At 44.7% G+C, this 16,347-nt stretch overlaps 3 protein-coding genes across 5 annotated transcripts; 1 reads left to right on the top strand and 2 right to left on the bottom strand.

Moving 5' to 3' along the window:
- Nucleotides 1-1,843: 1,843 nt before the first annotated feature.
- Nucleotides 1,844-5,981, bottom strand: LOC114800283 (zinc finger protein 664-like). 2 transcript variants are annotated; one of them, XM_028997448.1, is made up of 3 exons: nt 5,522-5,981; nt 3,295-3,363; nt 1,844-3,174 (listed from the first exon to the last, which is right to left on the bottom strand). In XM_028997448.1, exons 1-3 carry the CDS (start codon nt 5,673-5,675, stop codon nt 2,081-2,083), a joined length of 1,317 nt encoding a protein of 438 aa, XP_028853281.1. In that variant the 5' UTR covers nt 5,676-5,981; the 3' UTR covers nt 1,844-2,080. The 2 variants fall into 2 exon arrangements, with proteins under 2 accessions (XP_028853281.1, XP_028853283.1); XM_028997450.1 differs by lacking the exon at nt 3,295-3,363.
- A 749-nt stretch (nt 5,982-6,730) lies between these two features.
- Nucleotides 6,731-10,424, top strand: LOC114800285 (transmembrane protein 43-like). Its single transcript, XM_028997453.1, has 12 exons — nt 6,731-6,906; nt 7,002-7,151; nt 7,374-7,508; nt 7,629-7,723; nt 7,840-7,889; nt 8,430-8,499; nt 8,585-8,655; nt 8,741-8,862; nt 9,084-9,158; nt 9,244-9,345; nt 9,711-9,828; nt 9,992-10,424. The coding sequence occupies exons 1-12, from the start codon at nt 6,901-6,903 to the stop codon at nt 10,192-10,194; spliced, it is 1,197 nt and encodes a 398-aa protein (XP_028853286.1). The 5' UTR covers nt 6,731-6,900; the 3' UTR covers nt 10,195-10,424.
- Nucleotides 10,425-11,035: 611 nt separating this feature from the next.
- Nucleotides 11,036-14,103, bottom strand: LOC114800290 (rho-related GTP-binding protein RhoA-B-like). 2 transcript variants are annotated; one of them, XM_028997459.1, is made up of 5 exons: nt 13,879-14,103; nt 13,039-13,196; nt 12,291-12,411; nt 12,053-12,183; nt 11,036-11,868 (listed from the first exon to the last, which is right to left on the bottom strand). In XM_028997459.1, exons 2-5 carry the CDS (start codon nt 13,192-13,194, stop codon nt 11,695-11,697), a joined length of 582 nt encoding a protein of 193 aa, XP_028853292.1. In that variant the 5' UTR covers nt 13,195-13,196; nt 13,879-14,103; the 3' UTR covers nt 11,036-11,694. The 2 variants fall into 2 exon arrangements, with proteins under 2 accessions (XP_028853292.1, XP_028853291.1); XM_028997458.1 differs by lacking the exon at nt 13,879-14,103 and adding an exon at nt 13,684-13,814.
- Between the last annotated feature and the right edge of the window lie 2,244 nt (nt 14,104-16,347).

Genomic DNA, 16,347 nt, shown 5'->3' with positions numbered 1-16,347 from the left:
AAGTCTTCTCAACCCTGGCACAGGCTGCTCCTCGGGAACGTCCAGCGCAGAACTCTCCCAGCACCTCTGGGGTCCAACGAACCTGTAATACACAGACGAAGTTATGGTTAAAGGTGAATGACAAAACAAACCTGAAGCATCATATACTACATTCACAACAAATTCTTAAACAATTGTGACCTGGTCTGTAGGTCTTGTCTCGAGCTGCTCCACACCGCCTCTTATGGCTACGAAGTCTGTGAGGACGCAGTGGCCAGGTTCAGGCTGTCTCTGAGAATCCAGCTGAGAGATGAGCAGGCTAAAAACCGGTTTGATGCGAGTCTTACTGTTGGAGAAATTTGTGAGGAGTAACAGCCAATTGCTTGCTCATTTTAAGAGGATTTTTTGTTGCATAACACACTACTGATAGTTGTTTAAAAACGCAAAAGTATGATTTTATCCGATTATTTGATTAATCGATGAAAAAAAAGACAGAATACTCTATTCCAAAAATATTCGATAGTTGCAGCCCTAATTGCGTTGTTGCTATGCTGCAGTGTTTCACAATCACTTCACTTTCAATACGCACCTAATATAATATCACATGATAGGAATTCACAAATTAGAAAACACAGAAATGTCTGTTAGGCAGTCAGATGTGCATGTTTTTATTTCACGGGATACGGTAAAACAGTACACAAATTGATCATTGTGGACCTGTGATTGTGGACCTTGTGATTACGGGTCGGGCTTCCTTAACCGCTAGGACACCTAGTCGTGAGGCCGGAATACACCCGCACTAGACCGAAGAGAATTATTGTGCATTTAATTAGTGAGACGTGAACAACCAACCAAGACCTAGAGTGCTGCACCTAACATCTGACCGGAGGATGTTTACAGTACACTAAACGGGCGAGTGTGTTCCATAGTGACACACTGTCGATTGAAAATGATGCCGCAATCGATTGGTTTTGGCGCCACTGCTTTAACCATGTATGGTGGGCTTTTGACGGGAAGTACCAGTGTGAGGGCAGTACAGCTCCAACATCTGAACATTTAAATTTAAAGCATTTATCAGACGCCCTTATCCAGAGCGACTTACAATCAGTAGTTACAGGGACAGTCCCCCCCCCGGAGCAACTTAGGGTTAAGTGTCTTGCTCAGGGACAGTAGCAAGTGGGATTCGAACCCAGGTCTTCTGGTTCATAGGCGAGTGTGTTACCCACTAGGCTACTACCACCCACATTTTGACAAGGTTTTTTATACAAAATTAAAATTGAACTAAAATGGTGATCATTAATCTTTCAATAACTGTAATTTAATTAAAGCGTTTCCTACAGTAACGTAACACATTAAAATAAAGTTTTTGTTGCAGTGCCACGGAACTCACAATGTGTGATGTGCGACTGACAAAAAGGTGATTTAATACAACACAAGGCAGGTACAGAAACAGGGAAAACGACCAATGACCCAAAGAGGACATGACAGCGGGCATATAGTACAGGCCAAAAGTTTGGACACACCTTCTCATTCAATGTGTTTTCTTTATTTTCATGACCATTTACATTGGTAGATTCTCACTGAAGGCATCAAAACTATGAATGAACACATGTGGAGTTATGTACTTAACAAAAAAAGGTGAAATAACTGAAAACATGTTTTATATTCTAGTTTCTTTGCTCTGATTACTGCTTTGCACACTCTTGCCATTCTCTTGATGATCTTCAAGAGGTCGTCACCTGAAATGCTTTTCCAACAGTCATGAAGGAGTTCCCAGAGGTGTTTAGCACTTGTTGGGGTCCAGCTCACCCCAAACCATCTGGATTGGGTTCAGGTCCGGTGACTGTGGAGGTCAGGTCTCCACTTTTTGTTAAGTATATAACTCCACATGTGTTCATTCATAGTTTTGATGTACATTTACATCAAAACTATGATGATGATATACTATGATGTACTGTACATTTATATTCAAAAACAGGAGTTAGGAAATCAGGAAACATCGACAACATGAAACTCCAATCCAAAGCGTGGAGCTGCCCACCCACAACCAGATCATGACAATTTTATTTGTAGTTCAATTACATAACGCCGTTACACCAAGCTACTCCCCAGGATTTACTTCAGCGTGTACAGTTTGATGTCTGTTGTGTTCATTAAGTGTTGCAAAACTTTTAGAGCAAAGACTGCAAACGTATGGCTTCTCTCCAGCATGTCTTATCTGGTGTTTTTTGAAGTATGAAGCGTGTGAAAAGGTTTTTGAACAATGTAAACATTGATAGGGCTTCTCTCCCGTATGGATCCTCTGGTGTACTTTAAGAGCTGACGCTCGTAAAAAACGTCTCCCGCAGCTTGCACATTGGTGTGGTTTCTCCCCAGTGTGTATACTGCGGTGTGTTTTTAGATGTGATCCGTGCGAAAAGCTGAGGCCGCACTCTTCACACTTGTAGGGTTTCTCGCCGCTGTGTATCCTCCGGTGTATTTGAAGGTTTGATGCGTGTGAAAAGCTCATCCCACACTGTAGGCACTGGTAGGGCTTCTCTCCGGTGTGCGTCCTCAGGTGTTTTTTAAGGCCGGATCCGGTCGACAGGTCCATCCCGCACTGAGCGCACCGGTACGGCTTCTCTCCTGTGTGTGTCCTCAGGTGGATTTTAAGGTTATATCCAGTCGAGAACCTCCTCCCACACTGGACACACTGGTGGGGCGTCTCTCCAGTATGCATCCGCTGGTGTCTTTTAAGCTGTGACGTGTATAAAAAGCTCAAACCGCACTGAGCACACCGGTACGGCTTCTCTCCTGTGTGTGTCCTCAGGTGGATTTTAAGGCTGGATCCAGTTGAAAATGTCCTCCCACACTGGAGACACTGGTGGGGCGTCTCTCCAGTATGCATCCGCTGGTGTTTATTAAGCTGTGATGTATATAAAAAGCTCATCCCGCACTGAGCACACCGGTACGGCTTCTCTCCTGTGTGTGTCCTCAGGTGTATTTTAAGGATGGATCCAGTTGAAAACTTCCTCCCACACTGAACGCACTGGTGGGGCTTCTCTCCACTATGTATCCTCTGGTGTCTTTTAAGTTTTGATGCATATAAAAAGGTCGTACTGCACTGAGAACAGCGGTGAGGCTTGGGTTTCCTTGGGTTCAGTTCCTCTTCGGTTCGCTTTTTTGTTCTTACTTTGAGAACGTTTTGATCAAGCGCTGTAAAGAAGAGACACATAACAAAGTTCACATGTTAATACGTCAGATTAAAATCACATATCCAGAGTTGTATACAACATTGGTTACCAAATAATTACCAAATAATAATGTATTACATACATTTATGCCCAATACTAAGTAGAATGTTTGGCCGGCAACACAGTCTTTGAAGAGAGAATTTGTCTGATTCTGTAAAAAAAATTGAAAGAAAGAAAGGGCAAAGACAGCCACTTCCAGTTACCCATTTATCTCAATGGCAACATCAAAAATCCAGGTTTGTTTGTATGGAAATAAAACTCAGCTTGATGGCTCTACTATACAACTTCATTGACATAAACACCCTGAATCAAAAAAAATATAGATAATAATTGAGACTTATAGTACCTTTTCTACCTTTCTACAACTTCTTTGAATTTGTAATTGAAATGTGTTAAAGACTCATACACACGAATGCTGTTCACAGACTTCAGTTCAGCATTCAACACCATCCTTCCTCAGCACCTGGTCGAGAAGCTGAGCCTGCTGGGCCTGAGAACCTCCCTCTGCAACTGGATCTTGGATTTCCTGACTGAGAGACCTCAGTCTGTCCGGATCGGGAACATCATCTCCAGCACCACCACACTGAGCACTGGAGTTCCTCAGGGCAGTGTGCTCAGTCCAGTGCTGTTAACCCTGTTGACCCACGACTGTGCAGCAAAGCACACCTCCAACCACATCATCAACTTCACCCATGACACGACCATGATGGGTCTCATCAGCAAGAAAGATGAGTCAGTGTACAGGGAGGAGGTGCAACGACTGACAGACTGATATAAGGTCATCAATCTATTTCTGAACGTGGACAAAACGAAGAAGATAATTGTTGACTTCAGAAGACAATGGAGGGACCACTGTCCACTGAACATCCACAAATCTTGTGTGGAGATAGATACTCTGTGTTCATCTAGAGGAGAACCTCTCCTGGACTCTCAACACCAGCTCATCAGCCAAGATCAGCGTCTCTACTTCCTGCAGAGGAATGCCCATCTCCCCCCACCCATCCGACCCTACAGTGGATAGTGAGGACATATGAGAAGATCATCGGAGTCTCTCTTCCCTCCATAACAGACAAAACAAAGCCACCAGCATTGTGAAGGACTCTACACGTCCTTCACATGCACTCTTCAAACTCCTACCATCTGGGAAAAGGTAATGAAGCATTCGGGCCCTCACTGCCATCCCACAGGCATTCAGGCACCTGAACACTCAGGGACTTTCCTCTCTGGACTGAGACACAAACTCTACCTCATATGTTTAGAAAATATTATCTATTGAAAGCGAAAGTGAAGTGATTGACATTGTGAAACCCTGCAGCACAGCACACGGTGACACAACAAAATGTGTCCTCTGTATTTAACCATCACCCTTTGTGAGCAGTGAGCAGCCATGAAAGGCACCCGGGGAGCAGTGTGTGGGGATGGTGCTTTGCTCAGTGGCACCTTGGGATTTGAACCCGCAACCTTCTGATTACGGGGCCGCTTCCTTAACTGCTAGTTCATCACTGCCCCACTATTACATTTTTGCATTATTTCTACTGTGCACCTTCATTATTCGTTTCTCTAGTTAAGCGCCACATGCTTTTTTGCCCTAAATGTTATTCTTGCTCTGCCTGTCCCATGTTTGTATTTTATGTAGCCCAGTTTGTCAATGTCATACATGTGCAATTCATGTCAGTATGTAAATGTGTTTAAATGTAGAACCTGGTTCCAGAGAAACGTTGTTTCCAATTTTACAGATCCATTAACATATAGCATAACCATATACCAGATAAAACTATATCTGGGCAATTCTGAAAGTATACTGTCACACACAAGACAGTGAAATACCAGGTATTTGTAAAATGCAAGCGATTTCAAATTTTTGGACTTTCTGTATTCAACTGTATAGTTTACATAAAATATATTGTCAGAAAATATTTAAATAACACTATGCTTCTTATTTTATCTTGCAGTCCCTCTAATATTGGTGATTTTTAAAATCACAATGAACAAAAGGGAACAGGGAACAAAACGGGCTAGGATAGTCCCTGGTCATTTCCTGGTTCGTAAACACGGAGCTGACTTGCTTTATTTTATTTATTGGGTATGCAGTATATATAGAAACCTTTAAATTCATACTGCAGGTGGGTGTGGTTCGTGCTGAAAGCAGGCGGGGCTCATATTGTAAGTGGGCGTGGTTCGTGTTGTGAGTGGGCGTGGTTTCGCGCAGGTGACGCGACTTAGTCATTGGATATCTCTGCCATGGGCCACCGTTTATACCGCGCGGCCCTACTTTAACTCGTTGTTACAGCATTTCACTCACTACTCACCCGAAGACAGAAATGTATCGAAATCAGTCTTCTTATCTTCTCGTGTTGCTTCCAGCGTTTTCCCAGCACAATCCAGAGGTGAGCCGGTGTCTGATGAAATATCCAGTTCAGCATTCCTCACGTCAGCAGGTAACGGTGACAGGCAGGGATCCATCTTAAGAGTAACAAAACGACACAAGGCCGCTTCATTGGCCAGGGCGCTCGGGTAACAGCCTCGCAGGATTTAGTGTGTGTTGATTGTGGAGGATCTGAACAGGTTCACTCCGTTTTATGGGGAGTGACGCATCAGAGACTCGAGTTCTAATCAAATCCCTGCAACTGGGTTCCGTCTTACTACTTTTATGTCCTTCTGTTGGTTTAAACGATGCGTCATCCATAAAAAATCTCATCACGAAATAAGGACAGACAGCAACAGAAAACCAGAGATGGAGCACATAATCACCCCTACAGGGGAAGTGACTTCACTGCCTTCTTCTTCTATTTATCTTCACCTTCCTTTTCAGGGGTATAGCGATGTCGCCAAAGCGCATACCGCCATCTACTGGACGTCAATAAAACAGTTTCAGGGATTGTAATCTACAGTCCATCCACAGGAATATAATGGTGTTCTGAATTCTTCACCATTGACCTTACACACCATGAGACGTGAAACTGGGCCAACACAGTTTCACAACACAACAATATTCAGGCATGGTGACCACCTGGGCATGGTGACCACTGCTCACTCAGGGTGGTGGGTTAAATGCAGAGGACAAATTTCACTGTGTTCACCGTGTGCTGTGCTGCTGTGTATCACATGTGACAATCACTACACTTTACTTTAAAATATATACACCATGTCATTTCTGCCCACTGCTCACCCAGGCTAATGTGTTAACACATTTCGTTGTGTGCACCGTGTGCTGTGCTGCAGTGTTTCACAACGACAATCACTTCAACTTCAGACCCGCTGGATGTGAACCATGAGGAAGTAGACCATATACAGTTCTTAATGCATTCATGTAATATTTTAAAGTTTGCGGTGTAATGTCACAAAGATTAATTAGCATGGAGACCACATTCCGCAAACGTCAGGAACCTAACAAGCTTACAGCGTCGTAGCTACATTACATTACCAACACGCCAAGTAAACGTTGCATTGTCACATGACCTCATCGCGCGGGTTTGATTCGCGCATGCGCGTGCGTCTGACCCCCCCCCGCCGAACCACGCCGTAATAGGGTGTGGGTTCACGTGATACGCGTCCACCACTGAAAATAATGCCGTGGCGCCCACGGTTTTCGTGACGGCAAGAGGCCGCAGAGCAGGAGGGATAAAGCAGCCGCCTGTTCGGCGTTCGGTTTCGGCTAGCTCTTTACTTCCGGGCGCGGGGCTGAAGCATGTCGGTAGGATACCCCGGATGTAGAGGACAAAACTCGTTTTAGCGTTAAAAGCACCGTGTGCACGTTAAGTCACGAGCGTCTGTTGTATCGTTTTGCAGTTCTCCAACGCGGACTCCGGTCACCGGCACTCTCGGGTGAGCAGCCGGGAGAAGCCCGGCTTTCTGGAGCGCCTGAGCGAGACCACCGGCGGCATGGTAGTCGGCCTGGGCCTGTTCGCGCTTTCCTTCTACGTGCTCTTCACCAACGAGGTGAATTCGCCGCGCCGTACACGCGTCACGCTATGTAAAACGCGGCCAGACAAGTCCTCCATTTGTTAGTTTCTGACCATCTCTGACTAAATGTTCGATGAAGCCTTGGTCCATCTTCCGAATACGACGAGCCATGACCAGCACCACTGGGCTACAGTGTCTTGTCCAGCTACGTGGTAACCTTTTCTAATGAGGAGTAAACTCTGGATTCCCGTTACCTAGGGCCGAGCTTTACGTACCGCTGCTTCCCTGGACGAGGGTCTCGCTCAGGTGGTTTCCCTGAACAGCTTCTCCGGCCCGGAGCTCCAAAACGACCATCGCCTGGTCCACCTGTCTGCACCACTGCACACTGCTCAGGTGAAGCAACTGCACCACCACCAGCGTGTTTTTCTCTTAAACACTCTCAGGGTAGTGTTTGGATGCAAGTTTTATTTTATTCCTGTCAGTCAGCATGCCCTCATGTCCTTCCCTATCCAGCCTCTGTACGACCCCAATTACAAAGTGGCCGTGCACACGGTGAAGCTGAAGAGGGAAGTGGAGATGTATCAGTGGGTGGAGTCTCAGGAGAGCAGGTTTGTCAAATTTGAGGTGTGTTGAGGCAGGAATACTGCTTTCATGATTGAAAACAGCTTGTGAATTATGCACCCTTTGAAGTTCACCATCATTATACCGTGTTTTAACCCTGTAGGGATTATGAAGAGAATGGCGAGAAGAAATCTGAGACCACTTACACCTATAGTAAGTGCCTTCTTTTCCTGATTGTCACATGTGACACACCACAGCACACATCGCATGTGGGTGGTAGTAGCCTAGTGGGTAACACACTCGCCTATGAACCAGAAGACCCGGGTTCGAATCCCACTTACTACCATTGTGTCCCTGAGCAAGACACTTAACCATAAATTGCTCCAGGGAGACTGTCCCTGTAACTACTGTAAGTCGCTCTGGATAAGGGCGTCTGATAAATGCTGTAAATGTAAATGTAGTTAAACGTGTCCTCTGTATTTAACCATTTAACCTTATTCATCTGGTGAGCGGCCCCATAATCAGTTTGCTGCCAATGAGGTCCCCTTGATTATAACACCGTCCTGCTCGTGGCTGCCCACTGCTCATCAAGAATGATGGTTAAAAGCACTGTCACCTTGTGCTGTCCTGCATTTGTTTCACAATGACAATCACTTCACTTTCAGTTACAGGTTATGTTTTATTTAAACTATGCATGTTATTCACTTTAGTCAAGATTCTAGACTTTAAGTCCGGCTTTTCCCCCCCTTACAGATACAGAATGGAGGTCAGAGGTCATAAACAGCAGACACTTTGACAAAGAAATTGGCCACATGAATCCTAGGTATTCCATTTACAACATCAAGACACATCAGTTAAGCTCACTAATGGTTTCTGTACTCATAACTTGAATATGTTTGGCATTGTAGTGCAATGGCGGTTGAGGCTGTGACTGTGGTGGCGCCGGAAGTCTATATTGGGCCATTTGTGTTGTCCAAAGGTAAGAGAAAATGCATTGCTATGGAGAAAATGTTTGCTGTGGACCAGATCATGGGGCCTGTTGTGAACGTTCTGCTACTTTTCAGGACTGGTGGATCAGATAAATAATTTTCAGACTCTGAGCCTAAAGGGCCTGCCTTGGACCGACCCGTTCCTCACTGTGGATGAGGATTACTTCTACCACACGCCAAACCCACGAAGCCCTCAGGTGAGCAACTTCTCAAACACAAAAGCCACCTGAATAAATATTATAAAGCCACGTGAAACAGACCTTATTCATCTGTAGAATTATAGGTCTACCATCACAACAAAACAATATAGGAATTATAGTTACTAACCCTTTTGGATTAGACTACATTCAGTTCACATTGTGATGGTTTAAGAGATATAGTAATGTTGCGCTAACTGTGACTCTCTCTGAACGTGCAGGTGGGAGATGTGCGTGTCCGGTTCACCTATGCTGGGCTCAGTGGCGAAGGCAGTTGGCCGGGACGTGCCCAGGCTGTGAGTGTACTGAGGACACTGGTCTGAGATTTTTTGAGTATTTATGTGAGTTTTGTTGTTTTCATTGGACGTGGAACATTTTTAGGCCAGTGTGGTTGCCATGCAGAGAGGAGACCAGCTAAGGGCTTTCAAAACCAAGTCTGGAGACACCCTGGAGATTCTCTATACAGAGGAGCTCAGTGCTGAGGTCAGTTTAGCGTGTGTGTGCATGAGAGAGAGAGAGAGATTTTTCACTTTCAGTCACTCTGAACTCAATTGTTTTTACTTTTTTACTTTATACTTTGACTTCATTCATTTGCACACCTCCACCCTGTTACACATATTTTATGTTAAATACATAATATATGTAATATTGTGTAATATTTGGTTATGTATACTTGCAATATTTGCAATACTGTGGTCTGTAGCAGTCGCTAAAGCATTTCACTGCATATCATACATATGACTGTATGTGACAAAAAAAAAAGAAAATTGTGAGATTGCTGAGATCTGAACCCCATAATTAAATTGTTGATGGGCAGGCCCTCATTTGGCCCTGTGCTGTTCCTGCAGGAAGTGTTTGCACATGAACACGAGTACAACAACATGAGGACGTGGGCTCTGAGGGCTGGAGGCTGGGCTCTCATGTTCCTGGGTATCAGCCTGACTACACAGATTCTCTACACGCTGGGTATTACACACCTCCGTCATCAGCTCATGTCACTAGGCACAGGGAAATAATCCTAATCATAGTCAGACAAAATATTTGGACATTGCCTATGTGTAGTAAGCACAAACCTGCTCAACAAAACTGTGGGGAAAAAAAAATTAACATTACATTATTTTGCTTTTAGTGGACTGGGTTCCAGTGCTGAGGGAGCTCGTCTCTTTGGGGCTGAAGATCTTTTCTCTCAGTGTCTCCTGCTCCCTGTCCTTGTTGACAATCAGTGCGGGGTGGCTGTACTATCGCCCCCTGATGGCCGTTTTTCTGTCTGCACTGGCGCTCGTCCCAATTGTTGTTGCACGCTCCAGAGCCCCAACCAAGAAACACCAATGACTACCGCCTTCACAGACTTGTGGGAGTGTCGGTTCCAGGTTCTATCACATGCAGGAATCGATCAATTATGGAATGAGGTGTGCTGCTTTTGTCGTCTAAATCCTGCTCCAAAAACATCTAGTGTCTCCAAAAGCACGCAAGCCATCTGCATTTGAATGAAGACAAACCTCAGTCATGGTTTGAATTGTACTGCCAAAAAGAATGCCAAATATATTTATTTTCATAACGAACTGTTACATAATAATGTTTGTGAAAGTGCTTTGTATCATGCCAAAACCTGATCCATGTCCTCATGGATGAGGAAAGTCCAGGTTAAATAAGTAAAAATACAAATATTGAACCTCTTGTTGTGGGTGGCCACCACATCCACTTCGGGGGGGGGGGGGGGGGGGGGGGGGGGGGGGGTATTGCTGCATATTCTGCTAATTATGCATTTCACTCATGTTCGTGTGAAGCATCTTAACACGTCTCTATGCAAGTATAAGCTAAAAAAAAAAAAAGAGTAGACTACATTTTGAGAGGTAGTGCAAGATGTTGGTATTCACCTCATTGGTAGTGCAAGTAGCTTGAAGTGCCCTCCCCCACATGGTCACCCTCTTCGTAGGCTGTTCATGTGTGAATTTATGTCAGACTGATATAATACCTAGTCCCACCATCCACATATGCAGCTTAAACTTGGTTTAGGGTTCCCCTGGTGTCTCCGCATTAGCCAACATGTCACTCATTTGTTAACCTTTCCTGAAATACATATTTTTAAGTACTTTAAGGAATTTATTGACTTAATTAATTCGGGTTGGTTTGTTGTATTAAAAAAAAAAAAAAAAAAAGAGGCAAGAACAGCTTCTTAGAAAGTTTTTAATACACAAAGGTACCAAAATTGCTTCTATCTGTTTTAAAGCAAAACAAATCTTCAAGTCTTGTCCCTGTGTGTGCACTTGTAAAGCATGTTGGTCCTGATTATTTTCCAGCTGTAAATTGCATATTCTGACATCCACAAGAACGGTAAGGTTTGGGGTTGTGTCACAGTGTACGGACCGCTTAGCCTGAGCCTTAATGCGGACTGAAGCTCGTATAGTATGCCTTCCATGGCCTGAAGGAACACCATGGTGACTGGCTAGACAAGAATACAAAAAAAAAAAAAAAAAGAAGCAAATAACAGGTGGACACACGTCCAGCCCTGGCTTGCCAGACACATGCAGAGTTTGGCGCCCCCCTGGCTACAGCCAATCAGATTAGGTGGAACTGGAAGAACTCCAACTCTCTGCAGGAGACTGGCCTGCCAGGACTAAAAGTGTTGGCCCAACCATTCCCCTCATTAAATACTGACAACCCTTACAGAACTAGTCGTTGGCCTAAATGTTTCCTTTAAAAATACAGACTAAATAACAAGCGTCTACACCATTAATAATAATAAATTTTAAAAAATGGTGAGCACAGTCTTTCCAGGCAGGGGGGGCGTATCGCCGCACTGATGTGATTTGCCAGGAATGAGTCCACTGTTTAAAGCAGGAGGCATTTATTGCTCTTCTTGCTCCTTCTCGCCTGCAGCGCTGCCCTGGTGGCCATCTCAAAAACCTCCCGCACGCCATCCTTGGTCTTGGCGGAGCACTCCATGTAGCCGAAAGCACAAATGCGATTGGCCATGTCCCGACCCTCCTCTGGCTTTACAGGCTCCTGCATTTGGGAAAGCAGAAAGAAATCTATAAAATAAATATCTAGGGCTGACCGTTTATTTCTTGTACATATTGCAATGTTAATTTAGCACTTGTAGCACTTTTTAATTCAATTACTTGCTTAATGACAACTTGAGGAAGGATACGCCAGCAAGGAAAGAGAACTGGCGTTTACGTGTACAAACCTGTTTCATCTTAGCGAGCTCACGCCGTGTATGCTCGTCATTTCGAAGGTCCTTCTTGTTGCCCACAAGAATTATGGGAACATTGGGGCAGAAGTGTTTAACCTCAGGTGTCCACTTCTCCGGGATGTTTTCTGGACCGCGTGAAAAAAAAAAAAAAAAAGGGGTGGGGGTGTCAATTTAACAACACCGCTGCTGCAGATTTACACTGATTTTTGTGTGTCAGCGAGCCAGTCCTCACCCAGACTGTCGGGGCTATCAATAGAAAAGCACATGAGGATAACGTCGGTGTCGGGGTAAGAGAGGGGTCGGAGCCGATCGTAATCCTCCTGGCCAGCTGTGTCCCACAAAGCCAACTCCACCTGCCACGGCAGTTACAAGCTCGGATGGTTAAATACGTTCACACTTTAACATCCTCCTCTACTTACATGCAGCGGGACGGATTCTCAACATTTATTTGTCGCTCACGCTGACATTTAAGTGCTATATTCAGTATATATATGTATAAACAGAATAGACATTCTACTTCTTGTACAAATAACACTCACACACATTCCTACACATTGTTGTTTTCTTCTACTCTACTTGAGAGACACCATCTACCGGAATCAAATTCCTTGTATGTGCTTGCACTTACTTGGCCAATAAACACGATTCTGATATGAGGGCAGGTGATTTCAAGTGTAGACAGAAAAACGCACATTGCACATCTCATGCGCCATGAACGCATTCTTAATGTGTAGTTGTGACATTATAACTTGTTTATTCAGAACAGTATTAAATATGTAGAACATTTGAGGTTTTACAGACTGATATAGAGATGCAATTAAACTGTCAGCATTATATTATTTATTTATTTTTTACAAACAGTAAATGGCTACAGCAACATATAGGTTGTTCTACGTTACCCAGATACTAGATAAGTTGTACAGTAACAGGCCGGCTCAAGAACAATGGGTCGAAACGCAGGACCGCGGGCGGTCGCTCACCTGTTTATTGTCAACTTCGATGTCGGCGACGTAGTTCTCGAAGACGGTGGGGACGTAGACCTCGGGGAACTGGTCCTTGCTGAACACGATGAGCAGACACGTCTTCCCGCACGCCCCGTCCCCGACTATTACGAGCTTCTTGCGAATAGCCGCCATGTCTGCACATGCGAAACAAGCAAAGCGGCGATGAAGGAGGGGGGAGTGGGACGCGGACGCATGCGGCCACCGAAGTGTTCTGTTGTTACGGTGGACCGAGTACCGGTGTCGTCTAAATTTACGGGCGGATTTAAAAAAAAAAAATTATATATATACACACACATTTCAGAAACGTTCCACCCCGTTTCGTTTTGCAAGGTGATACTTGCAGGGATTCGTTGTACAATCTTTAACATGCCGTGACCGGGCCGAATTAGCTGCTCGGGAATATAAAAATTCCGCAGAGTGGAATTTCTTGTAAAAAAAAATCTGTGTTCGGCCACCTCGGCCTCCGGTTCAAAATTCAGCTGTTAGCCTGTGCGCGAACGGGCTAGCGGGGTGAATACCGAGAACGCGGGCCAACACGCCGACAGCGACCAGATATTTTACAACAAAACGGTGGCGTCGTCGTTTTCTTCACCTTAACGAGCTCAGGGGGCGAAAACAAACCTCGGCGAGATGCAACAGAACTCGGTTGAAAAGTAGCGCCTATTCGCTGCGTTAGCTTGCTAGTTCCATAGCCGGCTAGCATCGCGCAAGGCGGAAGTGGTGAAAAAGAAGGCGCAGCCCCGAACCGTCGCTTCTCACGCCCGGTTCCGATTAACAGGCGCCCACCGAAGCGCCCGACGAAGCGAGCACGCTTACCAGCAGTCGGCGGCCGGGTCGGGTCGGTGGTCGGTCGGTCGGCTGGCTGGCGGGCACTCGGCTGTCTGCGGCAGGAGACGCGGCGCCCTGGCGTGAAGGAGGGGTGATGGGGGCTGGGGCTTCTGCTGCGCCCGCTCCCGACACGCTTTATGCGGACGAAACGGACCGATCGCGCCGACGTCTCCGAGTTATTCCAGCGGGTCCAGGGCCGTTTCCAGGCAGGAGAAATGGCCCGACTTGCTATATCAGGGCTTTTAGTTGGGTTTTAATGAACGATCACTGAAGTGTTTCGTGCAAAAAAAAAACTGTGACAGTACGAGCATTTGGCATTTTATCTAGCAAACTGTTTAATAGTTTATCCCCTGTGCCCTGTTCCTCAGGACTATACTCAGGTACTCAGAAATGTACACGCATAAAATCCTGTTTTGTTGCTGATCTTTGTCATGACCAAGACTCAACTCATAACCATTGCCTCAGCTCCCAATTATTTATTAGATGAAAAAAATATTCTTTTTTTATATAATGTGAATCGCCAAAGGATTAAACTGACATTTAAAGGGTTAAATCCTGAAAATGACTGAATGTTTGATGTTTTTTGAAAAAATCTGAAAAAACTTTGATGTATGTACATTTTTGGCCAAACTGCATACCCAGGTATGGATGAGAGTAAAAACTTTCTCAAAGAGGGCACAAGGGTAAAATGTTACACGCAGCAACGGCCTCCAGAGAAACGTTTCATCTCACTATGCTCACATGTATGTTGCTGAAATGACAATAAACTTCAACTTCATTTCCACACATGCAATGCATGAGTTTAATAACTCAAACCCCTTTATGAAATATTCATAAGAGGCCTTTTTAATCTAATTATTTCCTGATGAAGATCTTTAGTGACTCAGCTGTTTAAAGCATCTAGTGGAAGTTCATTCCACCACCTAGTCTCCAAGACAGAGAATTGTCTAGATGAACGCTGTCCTGGTACCATGAGACATGGTGGTACCAGTGGAGCAGTGCTGGATGAGAGATCTGAGGTAGGAGGGCGTGACCCTTCCTTGGCTTTGTAGGCCAGCATCAGTATTTTGAATCTGGAGGGGAAGTAGCAATGGAGCGGTGTGGGAGAATTTGGGAAGGTTGAAAACAAGTCCTGCTGCAGCGTTCTGGATCAGCTGGAGAGGTCGGGTAGCGCTAAGAGGCAGACCAGCCAAGATTGAGTGGCAGTAGTCCAGTTTGGAGGTCACCAGAGGTTGGACAAGTATGGCAAGTGTGGATAAAAATGTTGTAGAGAAAGAATTGACATGAGTGAGAAAGATTGATCGTTGAGGCTAATTAAAATAAAGGCTTCAGCTTGCTAGGGAGCATTAAGATTGGTCTCTGGACCAATGAAAGAAGGTCATGTTGTCTGATGAGTCCAGATTTGGGGGCATCAGGGTGTTCCTACCATACAAGCTTTTGGGGGCGGTGCTATGATCTGAGGTCGCTGCAGTTGGCCAGGTCGAGGTTTAGCAACGTTGCAGTGCATTCAGACTCCTTTAATTTTGCAACCATTTGTCATGTTGTAAGTTTATGCTAAAATTGTTCATTCATAAATCATTCCTCATAAATCTGCTATATGTCCAAAATAAAAACAGCCATGAGTCTTCATGATTTTGTGCCACTCTACTGTCCTCCCCAGCCCTGTCAGGTTTGATGGGGAACGTGGGTGTACAGCCATTTTTAGTTCTCTCCAGAGATGTTCAGTTGGGTTTAAGTCAGTTGTTCCTAAGCCACTCCTGTGTTGTTTTGGCTGTGCTATTAGGGTCGTTGTTGTGTTGGAAGCCCAGTCAGAGATCCTGACCACTCATTTATCTTACGACCGGTCACCCAGTGCCTGCAGCTGGAAAACACCCCACATCATGATGCTTGTGTCCATGTGATATATCAGTTTTTCTTTTTTAATAAATTTGCAAACAATTCTAGAATTCTGTGATTGTACTGGGGTAATTCTCAATGCACTGTGTGTCCCACAAGAATTAGGTCAGCTGACTACATGGATCTACTAAAAGACCAGGAATTTCTTCTTCCCTGATGGTATAGGGGTGGTGAAGTGATGTGGTTACACTAGATTTATAAGTGTATTTCTTTTAATGTGTGCTTTTATTTCTATATTTTCTAAAGACTTTTATTTTGGTTACCTGTATTTTGGTGAGGGTAAGGAAATTCTAGTGACTACCTGGGTGTTTCATTAATTGTGGAATATCTAAGGGTGTTAGTGTTTTCTGTTTGTTTAATTCATGGTTACTGTGAAAAGTTATGCGATTTGTATGGTAGCGGCCGTTCCCTTGGGTTAGTGGGACCTAGTCGGGGACCAGGTTCCATTCTCCATTCTGTAAGAGGTACGTGGGGTTGGTGCGCAGAATGTTATTTTAATTATAAATGATGTACATATTAGGAATATTCTGTGTGTGCATGTTCTTATAATACTGTATATTG

The sequence above is a fragment of the Denticeps clupeoides genome, chromosome 12, assembly GCF_900700375.1.
Source record: "Denticeps clupeoides chromosome 12, fDenClu1.1, whole genome shotgun sequence".
NCBI lineage: Eukaryota > Metazoa > Chordata > Actinopteri > Clupeiformes > Denticipitidae > Denticeps > Denticeps clupeoides.
This window is presented reverse-complemented; position numbering and strand designations above follow the sequence as displayed.